The 21854-nt window shown below is 35.2% G+C and overlaps 1 protein-coding gene across 3 annotated transcripts in view; it reads left to right on the forward strand.

Annotated features, from left to right (window-relative positions):
* TRPC4 (transient receptor potential cation channel subfamily C member 4) overlaps nucleotides 1-21854 on the forward strand; it is a 184855-nt gene that overhangs the window by 36997 nt on the left and 126004 nt on the right. For all 3 annotated transcript variants that reach the window (XM_043477366.1, XM_043477367.1, XM_043477365.1), the window contains exon 2: nucleotides 18921-19324. In XM_043477366.1, coding sequence (XP_043333301.1) covers nucleotides 18941-19324 — 384 coding nt within the window. In that variant the 5' untranslated portion in view covers nucleotides 18921-18940. The remainder of the gene's footprint in view (nucleotides 1-18920; nucleotides 19325-21854) is intronic.

The raw sequence follows: 21854 nt of genomic DNA on the forward strand, positions 1-21854 counted from the left end.
TTCTTCAAAATGCAGTTCAAATATTACCTTTCTGTGAAGCTTCCCAAGTATCTATAAATCTTTCTAAATATATTTTTGCACTTATGAGATCATACCTGATACATTAGTTTTCTCACTATCTAAAAATGCAAGTTTTCTAAAAGGAAGAGCCACATTGTTGTATTTTTAAATTTTCAATTTAACACCCAAAGACTGTAAAGGTTTGATAAAGTTTCCATGGATTAAAAAATGAAAGGACAAATGACTGATTGTTCTGAATATCTGACTTGTTTATTATATCCCATTATAAGTTATTGGAGTGAAATATTCATGTTTATCCTTTATTTAAAAAGTTTTTTGTTTTCTTACCTCGCAAGAACCCATAACAAGTTTCATTTTATGTATAAGTGATCACCTTACAATCCAGTTTAAAGACGTCATTTACCTCTGCACAGTTATGGCTTCCAGTTGTCTTTCCAGCAGGGTGGAGTGAAGGGTGATCATCTACCATGATCTTTTCATTCACTGTGGCTATTTGGTGAGGAATTTTAAACTATTTTTCAGGCTAGCTTACCTTGATCCTTTGCTAGAGGAGTGATATGCTCATTTTAAAATATTTGCCAATATGGAGCTGTGTTCCTCATCTTAGAAAAACAATTTGAGAACAATTTTTATGTTCCTCTCTGTAGTAACAATAAAATATGTTGCCATACCTAAGGCATCTTGTCTTATTTATGGGACAAATGAGATGCTGACTGACTTCATTCTTAGACAAATATTCTTCCAATTATTTCTTGTCAAAAGACAGGTGATAAAATACTTGATTAGTTGAAGTATGTTAGACTCACTTATTATTATACATATGATATATTAGTATTTATTTCTCTATTAATGAATTTAAAATATAAAAAATTTTTATTTTCTTTAAAAAGATAGTGATTGAACAAAACAGTATATTAACATTAAGAGAAGTAAAGGGAATTCTCTGTACTCTGCAACTCTCTTTTTAGCTTAGAAAAATCAAGCCATTAAATGGAGGGGAAGCACTCTTATTGTTGAATTTTTTACTTGAAATACAGACTTACGAAATTCACGGGAATTTACATCACAAAGTCCAGAGCATCAGTGTTGGATGGTAATTAGTGTTGTGTCATCATTTTTATGATTTATATTGGCTCATATTATAGTAATTATTCTTGTTTAGTGTCATGTTCACTCTGTTTTATTCATATACTAAATAATTAGTTAAAATGCATTTCTTTACAAATGCATGCATTTTATCTTGATAGCTCATAAATCTAACTACCCACCTGTAGATGTTGCATCTTGGAGACTACTTCTAATATCAGTTATTCATCCACATTTCCATTATTTTCATGACATAGTTATACTTTCCCAATCTTATAAAACTGAAGCTGACAGATAAATATTAAATGCATTGAATGGTAGTAGATTATTAAAACCCGGTCCTGTCATGAACTTTGAATTTAGTTAATCAATGTCTTTTATAGTCTGGAGGTTAATTTTATAAAGTTATTTTAAATATTTCTCACATAAAAAACTATACGGTGGCTATTACATTCTATATACATGTATCATGGAATATGTATGCTAATATATGTGTGTCTTAAATTTATAGGAATTTAAGCTCAATTTTAACATACATTGACAAATTATTTTCATGAGTTTACATCTAGAAATTTTGCCAGTTAGAAATTCAAGGAAACTAAAGATGATCACCATCCAATGAATATCTGTGTATCAGCCACTTTTGTACACTGAACCATATTTGCATAGCGACAACCCAGCATGTGGGCATCATTATCTACCAGAGTCTCCAAGGAGAGGAGATAACTACCCTGAGGGCAAGTGGCAGGAGACTAAAAAACCCATATGTTAGGCTCCTAAGCAACACACCTTCTATTCAGTTTAGAAGCAGGAGTACTAAGGCTCTAGTGTTTTATTCTTATAAGAAATGTAAAATCACCTGAGGTCTCTCAGACCAAAACTTTCCGGGTTGTGACATTTCGTTACCCTATTCCAGTGTACAGTATAGTCAAGGCTGAAACTCAATAGGCATTTATTGTGTATCTTCTAGAATTCAAGCACCATTCAAGCTTAATATATGTTATCTTGACTTTTTAACACAGGATTCTGAGAGTCAGTGCTATCTTGATTTTGCACATGAGAAAACATAACTCCGAGATAGGTTATTATGTGTAGACCCCACACTAGTTGAAGGCATAGTACTGAGGTACAAACCAGCTGTTGCTGAGTACAAATCTTATGTTTTTTAAAAGTGCAAACTACAGACACTCAAAAGGAGTTCTAAAATTTGACAAAAGAAGAGGCAGCTGAAAGTGCAGGTTATTAGGGTTCCCCAGAGAAACAGAATCAATAGGAGATACAGAGATGGATAGACAGATGATAGTTGATCGGCAGTTGCTTTGGTGGCTCAGTGGTAAAGAATCTGCTTGCCAATGCAGGAGACACAGGAGATGCAGTTTGGATCCCTGGATCAGGAAGACCCCCTGGAGAAGGAAATTCCAACCCACTCCAGTATTCTTGCCTGGAAAATCCCATGGACAGAGGAGCCTGGAGGGCTACAGTCATGGGGTCACAAAGAGTTGGACACAACTGAGCATGCCTAGATAGATAGATAGATACATAGATATATATATATACATACATAGATTGAAATTATATTTATCATAAGGAATTGACTCATGCAATTATGGAGGATGAGAAGTACCACAGTCTGTCATCTGTCAACCCAAGAACTAAGGCAGCTGGTGGCATAAATTCCAGTCTCAGTCTGAAGTCCTAAGAACCAGGAACACCGTCCCAGTCCAGAATCAGGAGACCAATGTCTCAGCTCAGTAGTCAGGCAGGAGAGTTCAGTCCTCCTCTACCTTTTTGTTCTCCATTCAGGCTCTCCAAAGACTGGATACAGCCCACCCACATTAGGGATGGTAATCTGCTTCACTTGGTCCATTATTTCAAATGCTAATCTATTCTGGAAACACCCCATAGACATACCTAGAAAAGTTTAACCATATATTTGGGCATCCCAGCCAAGTTGACAAGTAAAATTAACCATCATATACAGAAATTTTTCAAAAATTATCAACTAGAAAAATCAGATTATTTTTGCAGAAACTTAGCAAAGATCAAGTTAAGCTCTATGCTATTACTAAATCCCCCAAATATAGCATTGATTAAGTATTGATAATGAAAGTTATCTCCTGTTAAGATGGTCTTTGCTATAGTCATTCATTATATAACATTTAAAGAGGAGATCTAAAATAATTATTGACTAAAATATATTTCAAGTATATCTAATCTTCATTAAAATTTATACAAAAAAGTCATAGAATTTGAATAATAATGATTATTTTACTTCCAAATAATGTTGGTTTCATTGGCAGAAGGCTATAATTACAATGTGTCAAACATCTGGTTTAAGAAAAATAAATATTTATTTGTATTCCAATTTCTCATACTCTGTAGACAAAATATTTGATAGATAATTTTTTTTTTTTCAGTTTTTCATCTAAATAGTCCACTAATGCATACAAAGCACCTATGAGGTTTTTAATATCATGGCACTGGGGGATTGCAATTTTGAATGGTAAACTGACAACTAAAATATCAACTTCCAGCTTTACTTTCATGATAATTTTAATAAACCAGCAGATGTTTACAAAACCAATTAACTGTTTTACCTGAGGTGGTGTGGGATCATTGCTGTTAGAGTAGATGTTGATAGTTTAATTCCTCAATTTCCTTAAGGCAGCTGGGTCCCCAGGAAGCAGAGAAAATTAGCAAAGATCTAAGAGCTGCTTGTAATGGAGCCAGGCAGAATGGAGAATTCTATGAAATAAACCATAGCTCTTTCTCATTTCTTAAATCAATTCCTTAAATTAGTTTAGGCCAACTCTTAGAATAACAAGAGAACATTGACTTAAGGAGAATTAGCTTCATTTAGTTAAAGTTTAAATGAAGACTTGATGGAAAATAAACTATACCACTTACATAAATAATTCTATCATATCTGTTAAATTTCCAAAGACATAGAGCTCAGTGAATTTGGAAGAAAATACTAATATGCCTGCTGATAAAAGCTGTTTTAAATGTGGTCTTAAATCATTCAATGCCAATATACTAAGAAGATAAACTTCTAGGATGAGTATTTAAACATCATGATTTAGCTTTATATTGTTAAAAAAAATTATCACAGTGTCATAGGGCAAATGACAGTACAGAATAACAGAATTCTCTGGAAGGCAAATCTATCATACATTTGGACAATAACCAAATAACCTGTGAAAAGTTGCTTTGCCAAATAAATGTCATCTTTTAAGTTGCTATGGTAATTACTATACTTGTTAGAGGTATTTAGGAGATGCTGAATTCCTTGTGCATAATGAACTTTTATGAAGAGTATTCTAAGCAGTCTGGTTTTAAAAAAACTAATTTGTTTTTACTCTGCATAATTGATGTTTGAGTTCAGCGTAGAAATAAACTCACTTGGTAAATTGAAAGGACATGAAAAGATTGAGTGAAAGATTTTAAAGTTCAAGACAAAAGGAAGAGATTGCCTTTTATAATATTTATGCCTTCTGCTTTTCTGTTAACTGTATAGTGCTTTTAGGATGTTATTCAATCTGAATTACCATCCAGAAACAGCAAAGAAAGTGAGCGTTGCCTTGCAGCACAATTCTACTGAGCTTTAACCTTCTGGGCTTAATTTAACATTGGGAGTGAAACCCACACTTAATTATTTACTAATTGCTACATCTCACAGGAGCAAAGGACTAAATTATGTTCTCTTTTCCTAGCTGCCTTCATAGCGAATTGACCCAGATTATTTGAGATGCTGTGACTGGAGAGTGGGGAGGGGGAGATGAGGGGACCCTGACTTGCCGTGGGTCTTTTTAGAAGTTATTTACAGCCTGCAAATATTCTCCAAAGAGAAGAGCCAGTGGGGGAATGACAAATAAAATTCCATTACGTTGAGGATAGGTTAATATGGCAGCCAAGAGTCAATCTGCCTAAGATCTGAGGGACTGATGTTTAGGTGAGGTCCAGCAGTGTTGGTGAAGAGTCAAAAGGATTCTCTGAGAGACAGTGATGAGGAATCTGAGGTTCAGAATTAGGAGACCAACTACAGGTAAGGCAATCGCTGGAAAATTAGACAACATGATAAAGCCCAGTCACTGGGAAACATAATGGCCATTCATTAACAGAGAGAATAGTAAAATGTGTAATAGGGGATAAAGACATTGGACTCAGAGTAGGGAACACACTTATAAAACCCTTGTGACCTTGTCAAGTTAGTTATCTCACTAACCATCCTATGGGTCCCTAATAATAGTGCTTGCCCCAAAGGGGTTTCCTGAGGATTGAGTTCATACAAGTAAAATTTAGGACAGTGCCTAGCATATATTTAGGGTTCTGTAAGTGTTGTTTTTGTTGTTACAAGGGACAGTTTTAAAATAGACTCAATCTTTGGAGATCTAGATTATAATGCAAGAACAAATTTCTAGGGACATGGAGGGACCGGCCTCATTAAGTAGCTGCCCTAATGGAATTTTCACTCCCACATGCCTAGACCAAAAATTGGTTGGGCATGTGGAATAGAATAGCCTGAGGTGTTTACCACGTCTGACTCTGACTACTCACTGAAACCACCAGCTTTGATGGCTCACCCTTTGGCTGCATCTTTTGGATGCAACACTGAGTGGCTGCCTGCTCTAGCAGAAGTTGACAGTTTTTTCTGAGACCCAGAAATGTATCTTTTCTTGTGACTTTGTATAGTTCTTTCATATTCCCAAATTTATACAATCATTGAAAAGTTCAGTATTGGGTAGGGAATAATAAAGATCACAATGTAATTTAGAACATAATTGGCATAACCCAAATTCTAAAAGGCGTAATAGGAGAGCCATTGTGTAAAAAGTCTAACTGCTTCTGAACAAGGACAATTATCCTGGAAACAGAAACTAGCATAGAATCAGGAGCTCTTTCTCATCCCCATTCCTTTTAAGACCTCTGCTTCCTCTTCCTGGAATTCTTGCTTCCACTAGTCACTGAGGAGACACCTGGTGCACGCTCAGTCACTCAGTCGTGTCTGACTCTTTGCGACCCTATGGGCTGTACCCCACCAGCCTCCTCTGTCCATGGGATTTTCCCGGCAAGAATACTGGAGTGCGTTTCCATTTCCTCCTCTGGGGGATCTTCCCAACCCAGGGATCGAACCCACGTCTCCTGCATCTCTTGCATTGGCAGGCAGATTCTTTACCACTGAGCCACCTGGGAAGCCCTGGGCAACACCTACTCATAGTTAAATACTTACATAACAAGCATTTCTCTCCCTCTAGGTACAATTAATGGTTTTCTCTTTGGAATCCCCAAGAAACACTTTCCCAATCTCTACTGGAGAACTTGCCATGTGGTATTTATTACTGATTATTAACACAACTTCTTCTCTACTAGATAGTGTCCTCCCTGGGGTCAGAGAATTCTTGCTGTTGTTTCAAAAGCTATAGTGAGATATAATTTGTATAAAAGTTCACCCACTGGGATTGTGTTTTACTTGATATTTTATCCTCAACCCTCAAGATAGTCCTGGTCTGCTGTAGAATAAGCCTCAATAAATCTTTTGCTGAAGAGTGGAGCCCACACTGAGGAGTCAAGATTTCCGGGGGCCACGAAGCAGACAGGAAACAGACATCCCAGTTAACTAGTTTGTCTTCAGGGTCAAGTGGGTAGATCAGGTTGTCCACTACACTCCCACTCATCTGAATACCTTCTTTTCAAGAATGTACCTTCAAATAGAGGAGAAGGCCTTGCTTCACCAAAGGTGACTCCTTGCCTGAAATTGCAGTGGAGTCTTACAAATGAATTAGCTTCAGGATTTACAACTCGGGACCTTACTACTAGGCTCACCACGCTACCTTCAGTCACTGAAAATGGGTGAACCAAAACTCCCCTGTCTTTTCCTTTTTAATGGCAGGACAGGTTGTTTTAGGGATATAGAGAGCAGTGGGTTGAGAAACATTCATGGATTAAACCTCTAAACATTAAAAAAAAATTAGGAATTGTATATTAGTGATTACAGGGGAGTCCAGTTTTATTCCCCCAGTGCTAAAGAGCTCTCTTGATAAATCAAAAAATAAAATAAAAAGATAAAATTTAAAAAGAGCTTGCTAGATAAAACAAATTCTATAATCAATAAGTACAGGGAACACTGTTTACTAATTTTATATTTCCTCCAAATGCTTCAAATAAAGGCTATATGAGAAATGAATGTCACATAGTAACTACCATTTAGGAGAAAAGAAACTAATATAGACTGTCTTATTTACAAGCAAAACAAAAAAAGATAAATGTGTGCATTTTAAAAATTATACCCCTAATAAAAACCTTCTGTTTAATTCCATCATGATGGTAAAACTACCTATATATCTTCACTATCCAAGCAAATATATATATTTTAGTTTTATTAATAAAATAGTACTTTTTAGAAATAAAAATACCTAAATTAACTTCATAATAAATATTTAGAGTAAAGACAACAATGGAAATTTCTGAAAACCATGTTTTATCTTCAAAAAGCTAATTTCTCTCCATAGCTATCATAAATGTCAGTAATTCTGACAGTTGTGTTTATCTAAACAGCTAATACATTTGGAAACAATTTTCTTGGAAACCTCATCTGTATATAATGAAGAGACACCCTTTCTGTAAGTAAGAGCAAAAAGTCATATAACAAAACCAAATACAAATAACCTAGTATTGTAAAAATTTAAGTCAAGCTTTATAAAAGCATGAAGGCCCTGGTGGCTCAGAGGCAAAGAATCTACCTGCAATACAGAAGACATGGTTTTGTTCCCTGGGTCAGAAAGATTCCTTGGAGGAGGAAATGGCAATCCACTCCAATATTCTTGCCTGGAAAATTTCATGGACAGAGAAGCCTGGTGGGCTATAGTCTGTGGGGTCGCAAAAGAGTGGGACATGACTTAGCGACTAAACAACAAAATGAAAGTATGAAGATAATTTATTGTAACTTTAAGAGAGGAATAGAAAGAATGACAATGTTAGTAATGTGTCTAAAGTTACATGGCTTATTGTCAGAGACAATGACAAAAGCAGAGACTAATAGCATCAGAGTCTAATCGCTGTAGTCATTAGAGATTATCCAATTTAAGTCATCTGTCTAGTTCTTGAATTCTCTCTCCAGCTTTTCCCTTTGAGTTGTCTCTTTCACCCTTGAATACTGTCAGCAACAGAGTTTACTAGTCTCTAAGAGAAACATTTAATCCTTGACAACAAGTATTACTGTTGATAGATCACCCCTTAGATGAGCAGAAAGCATTTTCTTTATCATCTCTACTCATTACTCTTTGTTCTAGCTTTTTCATGACTTTTGGAGTCATAAAAAACAAGTCAAATACCTTTTAAACTTGAGAGTTTTGCTAGTTATCAAGGACAGCTGATTGTTTCTTTTATAAACTAAAATTTCTTTTTGATTAACAGGCTTTTTTTTAGTAAAATATATTGTGTTCTCCTTATCAAAAACTTAGAAAATTTAGGCAAGAACAGAAATCATTCAGTTACCCATCGGTGATCTTTCTTAATTATGAGTGTATTAATAGTTACTTCCTTCTCATAGGTTTTATCCTTGGTGTAGATATTAATTTTATTGTGTTAAAAAATTTTTCCATGATTAGCATGGATCTTAATATGCTTATTTTGCATAATATTAATTTCTAGTACTTTTTACTTTAGTTAAATGGCACCATTTTTATTAAGTAGATATTTAGCTCTTAATTGATGAGCTGACAATGACTGGATTTTAAGTCTCTCCAGTTTTTCCCAACAATATGTAAGAGTTATTTTTCCTTTTGTGTATACATCATTACCTGCTTTATAAAATACAGCCCTAAGATAGATTCCTGGGAGAGATATTCACAGGGTAAAGGGCTTGAACCTTTCAAAAGACCAGTACACATTTTTCCAGTTCCCTTCCACTTTCAACTATCACCAGCAATTTAACAAGAGAAATATTTTCACTGCATCCTTTCTGGTACTGGTCATTCTTTTATATATAATGTGATCACATTTGGCATGCAATGTGTCTGTCTTACTGGTAGACTTCATAGTTATAGAGGTCAGTAAAGTAGAATGCATTTTCAAATGATATCTTCCAGTTATATTTCCTATTCTTGAAAGAAGCTGTTCTTTTTATTCTCTGACTCTTATTGATTTTTCTTTTCTATTTAATAACCTCTTCTCAGTCATATTTAGCTTTAATAGTTCTCCTAGTTATTTTATCTTTTAATTTTCTACATTATGTTTTAATACTAAGAATTTTTTAATTCTGTGTACGCATACCATGAGTCTTCCTCATAGTCATTTCTCCACTATTTTTTCTTAGAAAATTCTTCCCCACTGAAAGGATTGACTAACATTTATTGATGCTTTCCCATCATTTTGTTTCAATATTCAACTTTTAAATGCAATGCAATCATTCTCATGGTGTTCCAAAATAATTATTTCCAAAACTTTTAACCGTCTCAACATTGCTTATTATCATTCCATTTCCTGCCCTGATTTTTAATGCTTCTCTAATGATACGCTTTTATGAAATATGTATTGAATTACTTCTCTCTCTTTCTTTCTCTCTCACACACACTGCTCCTACCACTCCTACCACCCCCATCACCAGCAATAACATCTAAGCCATGTGACATCTTTACTTCTGCAATAATCTAATTGGTTTTTTTACATTTAAGGGTCATATATTTATCAAAAATTCTATTGCGTGCATACACATTTAAGCATTTTGTATTACTTTTGCTATGATTACAAGATTTATTTCTTTCTCCTTTGGTCAAAGGACTCACTGTTACCATAGTTACCGTTCATACATACACATCTGTGCACACACACAATGTCAGAAAGTGAAGGTTGGCTAAGGGCTGCAGGATCTGATTGTTCTGGGAGACTTTTGAATAAATTTTGCTCTTGAATATGTCATTTTTGAAACCAGGTTATTTTGTCTTTCTTGGTTTAATCTTATAAACCACTTGCTTGTAATATGTATCGCCTTCCCTCCACATTTCTTCTTAATATTGTTTCTTTTATAGCAAATTATGCTTTCATTGTCAACAGGACAATTAGTGACACCTTTGACACAATGAAAGTAGTAAAAGTGTTTCTGGTGTTGTAGTGGCAATATATATACTTTCATTCTTGTTACAAAATGATATATCTTTAAAATCTTCACATTCTGCAAAGGTATGAAAAATAGGGATATGGAAAAGGATTAGAGAAGATTACTTGAAATATATTCAATCAGAGCTAATAAAATATTAATAAACCACCCCAACTACCCTGCCCAAAGTAAATCTCCATCTTATCCCTCTTTGCTGAATAAAATATGAGCAGACACTTAAATCTCCACCTGCATTCCACCATCAGTCTGAATTTTGCATTCTTTTTAAAAAAAAAATTTTTTTTTTGGATGTGGACCATTTTTAAAGTCTTTATTGAATTTGTTACAATACTTTTTCTGCTTTTGTTTTTTGGCCACAAGGCATGTGGGGTCTTAGCTCCCTGACCAGGGATCAAACCCATGCCCTCTGTATTGGAAGGCAAAATCTTAACCACAAGACCAACAGGGAAGTCCCCAAGTTTTGCATTATTAATCCTAGAGTTCCATGTTTCCTCCTTCATGATGTAGACTGTTGAATGGCACTCACTCGGTCTATTGGCAGAAGGTCTCTCAGTTTTCACTCTTGGTGGTGGTTTAGTCACTAAGTTGTGTCTGACTCCTGCAACCCCATGGACTGTAGCCCACCAGGCTCTTCTATCCATGGGATTTCCCAGGCGAGAATACTGGAGTGCATTGCTATTTCCTTCCCCAGGGGATCTTCCCAACCCAGGGGTTGAACTCTTAACTTGTTTCCAAATCAATCAGCAACCTAAGTGGCCATTAAAGCAGAAATTGGATTATATAAGTTCCCAGCTCAAGGCCATTCAAGAACTTACTATGTTTTGAATACATCCCCGAATCTTTGCCCTGCATTTCCTGGCTATAGACTCGTTCCTTCTGCTCTCCCTTGCATGCAGTACTCTATTGACAAGCTGTCCCTCTTCTACATCCTAGAATGCATCATGCTTTCCCTGCTTCACTGTTTTCCCACTTTCAGATCAGTTTAACATAATGGTCTTCTCTGCACTTTTAGATGTTACTTAGCTGCCATTTTATCATCTTTCATGTCATAGAGAGGCCACCCCAATCACCCTACCTAAAGCAGATCTCATCTCTTCCCCCTCTCGCCATGTTTCTCAAGGATGTTGACTTTCATTTCCCAGGGTGTTGTCAATGCTTAATACACACGTTTGACATACAGATGTTTAACAGATATTTTATGCCTGCAATAAATATTCATTATACACTTTTTATGTACCAGACCCTTTTCTAGGCCATGCATGTAGATCAGTGAGCAATGGAGACGAAAATTCAATTGCTTAAACCATAGAAATCTTTCTTTTTATACCTATACTTTCCACATACTGTAGTGCCATCCTGTGATCAAATATGGTCTTTGTGTGAACAATCTTCCAAGGTGGTATGCGTGAGACTAATTTTATTCCTTCCTGCATTTAAATAATTTTAAAAAGATATGAAATTCTAGTTTCAAAGTTCATTTTGAGAGGGGAGGCTTTTATCCATCTCAACTTTTCAGCCAATACCTCATTATATTCTAACTTTCAAATTTGCTGTTAAGAGGTCTGATGTTAATCTGATCGTTTATTCATTTTATGTACTGGACTTCCCATAATATTATCATATGATTTTCTAGTAAAATAAGGATAAATTCATTATCACTCCTAGCAGTAGGAAGAACATCACATTGAAATAGCTGTGTAGTGCCACCATAGGGGCCAGATGGAAAGAATATCCATAGAGATTTCTGCCCCGGGTGCAAGGGATTTAAGGTGGATCTTTCAAGATGGAAGAATGATGGGGATTGGGCGATATTTGTGACGTTACTAATTTAGAATCAGTAGATTTAGCCAGGGCTTCCCTGGAGGCTCAGCAATAAAGAATCCTCCTGCCAATGCAGGAAATGCAGGTTCAATCACTGGGTCAGGAAGATCCCCTGGAGAAGAAAATAACAACCCACTCCAGTATGCTTGCCTGGCAAATCCATGGACAGAGGAGCCTGGTGGGCTACCAGTCCATGCAGTCACAAAGGGTCAGGTACCACTAATCGACTAAACAGATATAGCCAAGTGAGGGGTCTGGAGAGAGTCTTGATAAGAAAGATAAGGAAGCTGTTTGCCCAGGTGAGCAGGACGTTATCTCAGGTAAATTTATATGCAGGAATTTCTTGACGGGAAAACTGAAATCCTGAATTATTTATTGGCTTACAGTCTTATCACCCCTGAGAAAACATCTGATAGAACAAAAATTTATGTTGACCTAGCTATTCCTTATGCTGTAAGTGGTAGCAGTTCTCTTAGGGGATTTTTTTTCTCCTCCTTTATAATTTTCTTAATCTATGAAGCAGCTGTTCTGTATCTTACATGGCACTATGGATCCTTCCCATATCAGGTCTTTTATCTTGTGTAATTATGAAAATTCTTGGTCATTACTACTAAAAATATGTCCCACACACCATTATTTATTTTCTCTTCAGTCATTTGCTATATTATAGATGCTGGCTCTTATCCATCTATTCTCTTTTTCTCTCCACTTTTACAGTTTCCAAACTGGGAGAATGTCACGATCTGAACTTTATGTTTGCTGGTTCATTTCATGGTCATTCTACCAGCATCTCCAATTGCTATTTTTTATTCTTATTCCTGATTACTTCTTATTCCTCGGTTTCTCTCCTATCCTCTTTATAATTCTGTAAATATTAATGTGCATATTTTAGGCTCCTGTTAACTGGTATATAAACTTGATTTCTCCCTTTATAAGATATTCAGTTTGCCGGCCCTGGCTGTCTTGTACTTTTTTTACCCTCTCTGTGCTCTCATTTCCCTGGAAGTATCAGTCAAGTGACTAAAGTCTTACGTCCTTCTGATTATTTAGATAGTAGTGATAGAAAGCATATTCCGGAGGTGAGACTTATAGATGTGTTGATTTACATGTTATAGGTCTTTGTGGGGGAAAAAAAAAAAGCTTGTGGGTAAGTTATGTAGAGAATAAAAATAGGTAAAAAAAAAAAAATGACAGCATTTTGCCCAGGCTATTCAGTACTTATGACCACTGACTGGATGTCCAGTTATTCATTGTGGCATTCAACAGGCTAAACAATCTTTCAACACATGATTAAAGCAGTTTTACCATGTTAATTTTATTCCTTTACCCCTAACAACCGAGAAATAACTCTAAAAATATAGTCATTAATTTGTTGACTCATCAGTAAATTTGGGGCTGGAACCACTTGCTTTGGATTGGGATGCAATACTGTATAAGTCACAATCTCTTACACAGAAAAAGAAAAAAAAGTTCTAAATCTAAGCAGTCCACAGGGTTTATGAAGATGCATAAAAGAGGTCATTAACTCTGCCTTAAGAGGAAGAAAAGAAAAATCCACAGAGGCTATGATAGTTCACAGAGGTTTTAAAATTTGGCAGGAGTTGCCAGTAGGCTCAAGGGGAGGAACAGTATTCCTATTCTAAAGAACAGTACGAGAAAATGCTTAGAGCTGTAGTGGCCAAGTAGTTGGGATTCTTGTCAGTGTAAAATAAGATTTTTCAGGGATTGATTTGGGAGATACATCTAAGAAAGCATTAGAAGCCAGATCATACAGGTCTCGTATTCTATAATAGGTTATTATTTTTCCTGTGAATGGCTATGAGTCATTTAAGGATTATAAGTATAAGAGTGATTGAATCAGATTTATATTTTAGAAATATTAGGCGTGTGACATTGTGGAGGCTAAATAGGGAGGATGCAAGGATAATATCAGTGAGATTATTAGAAGGATATTGGTGTAGTCGTGTGAAAGATGATGAAGAAAAGGGCCTGGAATTAGGAATGATAGTAAAAATGAGAGCATTATGCTTTTGTTTGCACAATGCATTATGCCAAAGATTACTGCTATTATATACTACACCAATAGCAAGAAAAAAAAATCCAAATAGGTTTGAGTGTGAATAAGTCATCTGGGAAATTGTTATTTCCTGTCAGATTTCGGAAAAAAAATACAAATACAACCTATATATGTGCCGTAATATCCTAACAAAAAAGGAGTGTTTATTTCTCACTGTATCATGAGCTCACACCTGTACAGATGTATCTTCTAGCAGTTAGGGAATCAAAAGTGAAAAGAAAAAAAAGGAAGTTGTTTGGGGAAATTTTATTTTACTTTTAATAATGTTCACTCAGGAGTGGAGATTTCTGTGCATTTTCTTTCCTTTGTGTTCTTCGGAATTCAGGTTCCCTGTTCTTTCCACCACACGCCTAAGCTCATCCTTTAGGGAATATGCCTTCTGATCTCTGTAAATATCTGGAACTTTTGTTTTCCTGTGTATCTTCAAGATGTTTCGATAACTGCGGTTTTCATATCTAGGGATAATTTTTAAAAATTTCTCTTGAGACTGATGTCAAGGTGAAACTGTCTCACATTTTTATTTCTTAAGTCCTGAACATATTTAGGGAAAATAAATATTGGGTTAATTTAAAATTCATGTGCAAAATTTGAGTTTTTCTCCATCACATTCCATATCTCTTCCAAGTCCTTGAAACATAACTTGATGAAGCAGCCATTTCACTTCCAGTTTACGCATCATAAAGGGATCATTGAAATCAAAGGATCTGCTAAACTCTGTAACTTATAGGGAAAAATATATCTTTTTTCCCCCTCAGAAAGTCCATTCTGAAAGTGCAGGATCAGGAACAGGGTTTTATTTCCACATTTGAGATCAGTATATTTGTGTCACTGAGTCCCATGTTCTTTTACAGACTTTCTATCCAATAGCAATTCCATAGTTTCTGATAAGAGGGTCAGCTCAGGAGCCATCAGCCTTATCAGCACCGTCTCTTAGCGATTACATTCATATATCACAGTTTTAAATTGTTAACCTTGATTTTTGTCCTTCAGTTAGTATCACTGCATCTCAATCCGGAAGGACAAGTTGATGTACTGAAAAATTATGTACTCTTCCTTACTTTTTAAAGTTTTTAGTCATCAGTCAGAGTTGCTCCATCTTTTCTTTCCCTCTCCTTTCTCTTTCTCTATATTTTACTATTCCATTATAAATAACTCAGTTTTGTAAATTATATATTTACATTTCAAATGTATTTTAAATCCATCTGACCTTCCCAACATGAATTCTAACTTCTTTCCAATCCAGGATATTTGAAAAAAGATAGCAGCTAAATGATCTTTCTTAGCAGAAACTCTCCTGATTCTTCTCACCTGTCCTTCATGAGTATTGTTTTTCTCACTTTATGGATGGAGAGACAGGTTGTCTCATGGAAAGTCTCATGCCCAATTCACAACTTAAATATGATGTGGACTAGAATATGTCTTTTTTTATTGAAATATAATTGCTTTGCAATGTGTTAGTTTCTGCTATACAACAAGGTGAATCAGCTAATGTACACACATATCCCCTCCCTCTTGAGCCTCCCACCCTCCCCTCATCCCATCCCTCGAGGTCATCACAGAGCTCTGAGCTGAGCCTCCTTCGCTATACAGCAGGGTCCCGCCAGCTATCTGTTTTACGCATGGTAGTGTATATATGTCAACACTGATCTCCCAGTTTATCCCGCCCTCCCCTTCCCCTCCCCACCATGTCCAGCTGTCCATTCTCTACATCTGTTTCTCTATTCCTGCCCTGCAAGTAGGTTCATCTGTACCATTTTTCTATATTCCACATGCATTAATATACAATATTTGTTTTTCTATTTCTGACTTACTGCAATCGGTGTTACATATTCTAGGTCCATCCATATCTCTACCATGACCCAATTTCAATTCCTTTCTTATGGCCAAGTAATATCCCCCTGTATATATCCTTATCTCAATATTGTATTACTTTTTTTGAAACATACTTGTGTAGTTTACATTTATGGCAGTTATCTGGATTAAATGAAATGGATTTTAATCATTCTAATTTCTCATTATCTATCTCCTCTTTTCACCCAATTTCTTGTATATCTTTTATGTTGTCCACTAATCCCTTCATTGTCACCAACATCTTGCACTCTGAAAAGGATAATGCTGTTTACTATCTAATTTCTATTGGATACCATGAGTAATAAAATAAAGGAAATGTAATAAAATAAAATCCAGTTTTTCCATCTTTGAGACTGATTCCTAATCCTGATTGAGTCATAATTCACATGAATTTCTTATAGTGTGTGTATGTGTATGTTCATACTTTCATTTTAATTTATATTTTGGGCAATAGTCAAACATTAGTCTTAAGCAAAAATGTGGTGAGAAACTTCAGATGCAACTCTAGAAAATGAAGGACAAAGAGTAAGGTAATAGAGAATGTATACTGCTGAAATAGAATATAAATGGCAGTTATTATCATCATAAGGTATTTATATTGTAGTCCTGATAAAATTGCCACGTGAAAACTACATCATTGATCACACATATCTTATGGATGCTGACATAAATACACAAGGAGTGCTGGGAGAGTGGGTGACAATTGCCTTGTTAAGGCAAATATTTTAATGTTACCACTGATGCATATCTGAAGTAGGAAATGGCAACTCACTCTAGTATTCCCACCTGGAAAATCCCATGGACAGAGGAGCCTGGTGAGCTATAGCCTATGGGGTAGCAGAATCAGACACAATTTAGTAAATAAACATCAACTGATATGTATATGGTACATTTGGGGTTAGAAAATTAAAATGAGATATGTAACATCACAATGATGTTGATTTATTGAAGCTTTGGTTATATCTGAGGAATATTAAATTGTCTTAATTATCTGATAATATAAATTTTATTCCTATTACTCTAGTAATTTAAAGCATCCTCCAAATACTGGAATTATAATCAAGTTCAATTAAGAAATTTGAACATCTAAAATGAATACATTTGAAAACCAGTATTACTTTTCATCTTCCTCCAAAAAAGTAGTATTGTAATTTTAAGAACTCACAACACTGTCTCCAATTGTGAAAATAAATGTATATCATACTATGTAGTTGATCGTAATACATTTAAAACAAAAAGATTGATAAGATGGGAAACATTTGAGAAAAATGTTTTGGATTATAAGATGGCTGCTTTTTGCTTAGTCTATAAAGAGGCCTTAATAAAATGCTGACTATAATATACCAGAAAGTAACAAATTATGAATGTACAGCATTGTATATTAGACCTTGAATCTAGATATTTGAGAAATTATGATGAATAATCTGGACATCAAAAATTAAAACTTAACTACTTGGTAACTGAAATTATTGTTAAATTGAGGCAGCATGCAAATAATGAATAATTTCTCAAATGGAGAACATTACATTAAATATAATCACATTTGTTAATGCAATGCATATTTAATCTACAGTTAAAGCATTATTCAAATCTGGTTGAGTTATAAAATGATAAGGTTAATTAAGATAAATATGCATATTCAGGTACCTAGAATGCCCCATTCACTTTAGTTTGATAAGCAAATGTACTTAAATAAGCAAGTGAATTGAATATTAATGATATAGAAAAATAAAATAGTTCAGACTGTACATATAAAGTCAGGAACTAACAGAAATAAAGAAGTTATACTCAAAGCAATACATTTTTATAAACTTTGTATCATTATGATGATTATGAAATCAGCAAGACTTTGAGAGACATTGGATATTTTTTATTAATCTATTTTGAGATGATAATCTCATTTATTTGAAGTAATTTCCTCATCTTCGACTGTATCTTTACTGTAACTTCAAAATAATATTACATTTTACAATAAATATATTCCTGCCTTGTGGTTTATTGTTCTGTGCTTTGGAGGTAAGAGCACTAAGAAAAATAGCATTTTCATAGTAAACCATATATTTAATCCCTTTCTAAATGTTTCCTTTGGAAATTAAATTGCCTAGACACATCTTGATAATACCATTGATTCACATTCTTTCTTCCTCAATGAATTTACTTATAAGAGGAAAAAAATACAATTATACTCATCAGGCTCGGTATGATATTTTATTGACATTAATATCACTAAGTCACAGAAACTTTAATGCCAGTTCTTACAAACATTAAACATAGAAATGAAAACGAAAAAACATTTTGCCGAGATGTTGATATCCTGTAACCTCAACAGCATCTTCAAGATGAGCAAAACTTACAGTGAATGACATACTTGAAAATCCCTGGTCCATTTTGTGGACCTCAAAGGTACAGCTTTTGACTTTCAAGGTTCTCGTTAAAAACAATATGTATTTATGATCAATTTTGTAAATAATTTTTAAAAATTACAGGTGCAACCTCCGACAAATATCAGTTTTAAAGTCATCTTTAAAAGCAACTTGTATGGAACTTCCCTGGTGATTCAGTGGTTCTGACTTCACCTTCCAATGTAGGACGTGCATGTTCAATCCCTGGTTGGGGGGCTAAGATCCCACATTCCTAATGGCCAAAAAAATCAAAACATAAAGCAGAAACAATACTGTAACAAATTCAATAAAGACTTAAAATTTTAAAAAGTAACTTGCCAAATATTAGCCTCTCTTTATTCTTCTTAGATAAGAACTTTTGTAACCTGTGTTTCGAGATCACTGAATAATTATTACCTACTTCCATGGTTTAAAGGGAAAATAACTTCTTAATAATTAAGTTTTATCATTATTATCGGCATCGTTGTGAGTTAAATGTGATGCAGAATCATTAAGAAGTGTGCTAACCCTAATCCTTGTGTGTTTTCGGTTTTGTTTGCACTTTCAGGGACAAAGACGTAGCATGGCATGAACATGGCGCAGTTTTATTACAAAAGAAATGTTAATGCCCCCTATCGAGACCGCATCCCTCTCAGGATAGTCCGCGCAGAATCAGAACTCTCACCCTCCGAGAAAGCCTACCTAAACGCTGTGGAAAAGGGAGATTATGCAAGCGTCAAGAAATCCCTAGAAGAAGCTGAAATTTATTTTAAAATCAATATTAATTGCATCGATCCTCTTGGAAGAACTGCTCTACTCATTGCCATTGAAAATGAGAACTTGGAGCTCATTGAACTCCTCTTAAGCTTCAACGTCTATGTTGGAGACGCCCTATTACATGCTATCAGGAAAGAAGTCGTGGGAGCTGTGGAGCTGTTGCTGAACCACAAAAAGCCCAGTGGAGAAAAACAGGTACTTGCAAAAATACTGGTTTTCATTAATTTTTCATGCAGAAGGTTTCTATGGATGTTCAAATTCTCCCCCAATTTTAAGAAATATTAGCACTGAAATCAAAACTGTTATAATGGAAAACTACTGCTAAGTACACGTTTTATACTCTTCAAAAGTCACCATCACCTGCACCTCTTACTCTGACTAATCAGACTTTAATGAGAACCAAAGCAAAACTAAGTAACCTAAGGTGGCTTCCCATACATTAGGAACATGTTTATGTAATAGTATATAAATTTGGGGGGGGGGTGACGCTACTGTGTATATGTTGGTGTTTTCTCCTTGTCCTTCATTTTCTGAACATTCTGCAGTAACAGGCTGAATTCTTATGCTATTTTACTTTTGATCCTTCTTGCCTGTTCTGGAATTCTATATCTTATTGCAAAAGTGATTTGTACATCTAACTCTGATACTGCTTTTTAGCAAACTCTAATGGATTCGTTTAAATGGGGACAAATTTTTTAAAAAAGCAAAAAAGATTACTAGAAAATAACTGACTGTAGATTTAATATATCACACTTACTATTAGCAAAATGTAGCTGTATCTTAATGTCATCAGTAGAAACTAAGCTAAAATGGCACATGATTATAAATACTGTCTGGTTTTTATTCTTGTTATCTCCCTATTTTTAACCCCTAAGGAAGTGGAAAAATTGTAGACAGAAATGAATAAGGAATCTATTTTTGTCTGTCTGTATTATTCCCTGGTACTGCCCTGTATCTGAACTGTTTGATACTTAATCCTTTCACACTGAACTCTTCACTTCCCTGCATCAAGTCTCATTGACTAATTGCAGAAGACATTGCATGTATTTCAGTGGCTCAAAATCTGTCCTTTCAAGTAAAATCTTATAAAAACATGTGCTGTTACACCTCTAGCAGTTTCTGTTCTATTTGATAAAGGCGCAAATATTTTCTGCAAATGACAGACTCTTAGAGACATTGTTTGTGGTTTACTCACTACATTGTGTCTGACTCTTTGTGACCCCATGGACTGTAACCCTACCAGGCTCCTCTGTCCACAGTATTTCCCAGGCAAGAATCCTGGAGTGGGTTGCCATTTCCTTCTCCATGGGATCTTACCAATCCAGGGATTGAACCTGGATCTCCTGCACTGCAGGCAGATTTCTTTACCAACTAAGACACCTTAGAGACATTACATTCTTTTAAAGCAAGACCTGCTGTAGCTATTAATACCATTATCTTTGCTTTACTGGAGGACTTTGATCAGAATCATTGCCATGACTAGGACAAGAATTTCAAGGCTGGATGTCTCCTGAAAAGGTGTCCCCAAAAGTCTGTGTTCTTTGGCCCATTCTTATGTCTCACCATCAGGCATCCTTTTCCCTCACCTGGCTCCAAACTTTGATAAAACAATACTCCACAATAATAATACTTCTTTGCTTTTTGCTTTACTGGTTTTTAATTTTTTGTTTCATATCCAGTTGTTTGGGTTACCTTCCCACCATAATGATCTGAACCTTGATTATTAATAAAAAGTAGTAAAGGTTTGCAAAGGTTTACAATCTAGCAGGAGTCTGAAATATCCCAGGCCATGTATTTCTGGACAGTTTCTCTTGTATCAGTTTGTAAGACAAGAATTTTCCAACTTGTACTTTCCTTGACAGAGGAGGACAGGTAGCGGTAATGTTTAGAGATGTATGCTATGTTATATCCCAGTTTTCCACTGCTAGAGAAACACTGGATACTTAGACAGGAATGAGTAGGAATCTATTCTTATCTGTGTAAGTTCTGGTGCTACTTCCCAGTCACCTTGTGAATTTGAAACACCTTGCACAATCATACTCCTAAAGTATTTGCATTTCCTAATAACAATGATCTTATATTGTATACCCTCTTGTTTATTATCTATAAGAGCAACCATGAGACAGACTTGGGACTGTGTGTCTAGATCATTTAAGATTGTAACAGGTCTATAGAACAAAATTGCTATTGTGTTTTTCCTGCTTATTACTATATAATCTTCTTAATTTTATTGTCTAGAGAACAGTGACCAAACATTTCAGTGTCTCTTTAGTCAATGACATTTGTGCTGGCCAAAGTAATTTGGTGTCTGGAGAAGATATCTGCTATTATGAGATTGTTTGTTGGAAGATGTTCAACTTCTGAGCTAAACTCTAGTCTGACAAGTAGGTCTTGGCTTCTTAGAGGCACTTGATCTGGAACCCTGATCATTAATAAAAGGCAGTAAAGGTTTGCAATCTGTCAGGAGTCTGAAATATCCCAGGCCTTGCGTTTCTGGAGGATTTCTTTTATATCAGTTCATAAGCCAAGAATTTTCCTATTCTGTTTGCACATTCTAGAATTCCTCTTCAGCAAAGGTTGTATCAACAACCTTTGAGAATCAACAAAAGTTGTATCTTTCGGTTTGAACTTTGTAATTTGGAAAGAGCAACTCCAACCAACCTCAGAGTTCCTGGTATCTTGTACAATAAAAGTGAGGTTGTTACACCAGGAAATGTATACAGTA

The sequence above is a fragment of the Cervus canadensis genome, chromosome 9 (assembly GCF_019320065.1).
Source record: "Cervus canadensis isolate Bull #8, Minnesota chromosome 9, ASM1932006v1, whole genome shotgun sequence".
In the NCBI taxonomy this organism is placed as follows: Eukaryota; Metazoa; Chordata; class Mammalia; order Artiodactyla; family Cervidae; genus Cervus; species Cervus canadensis.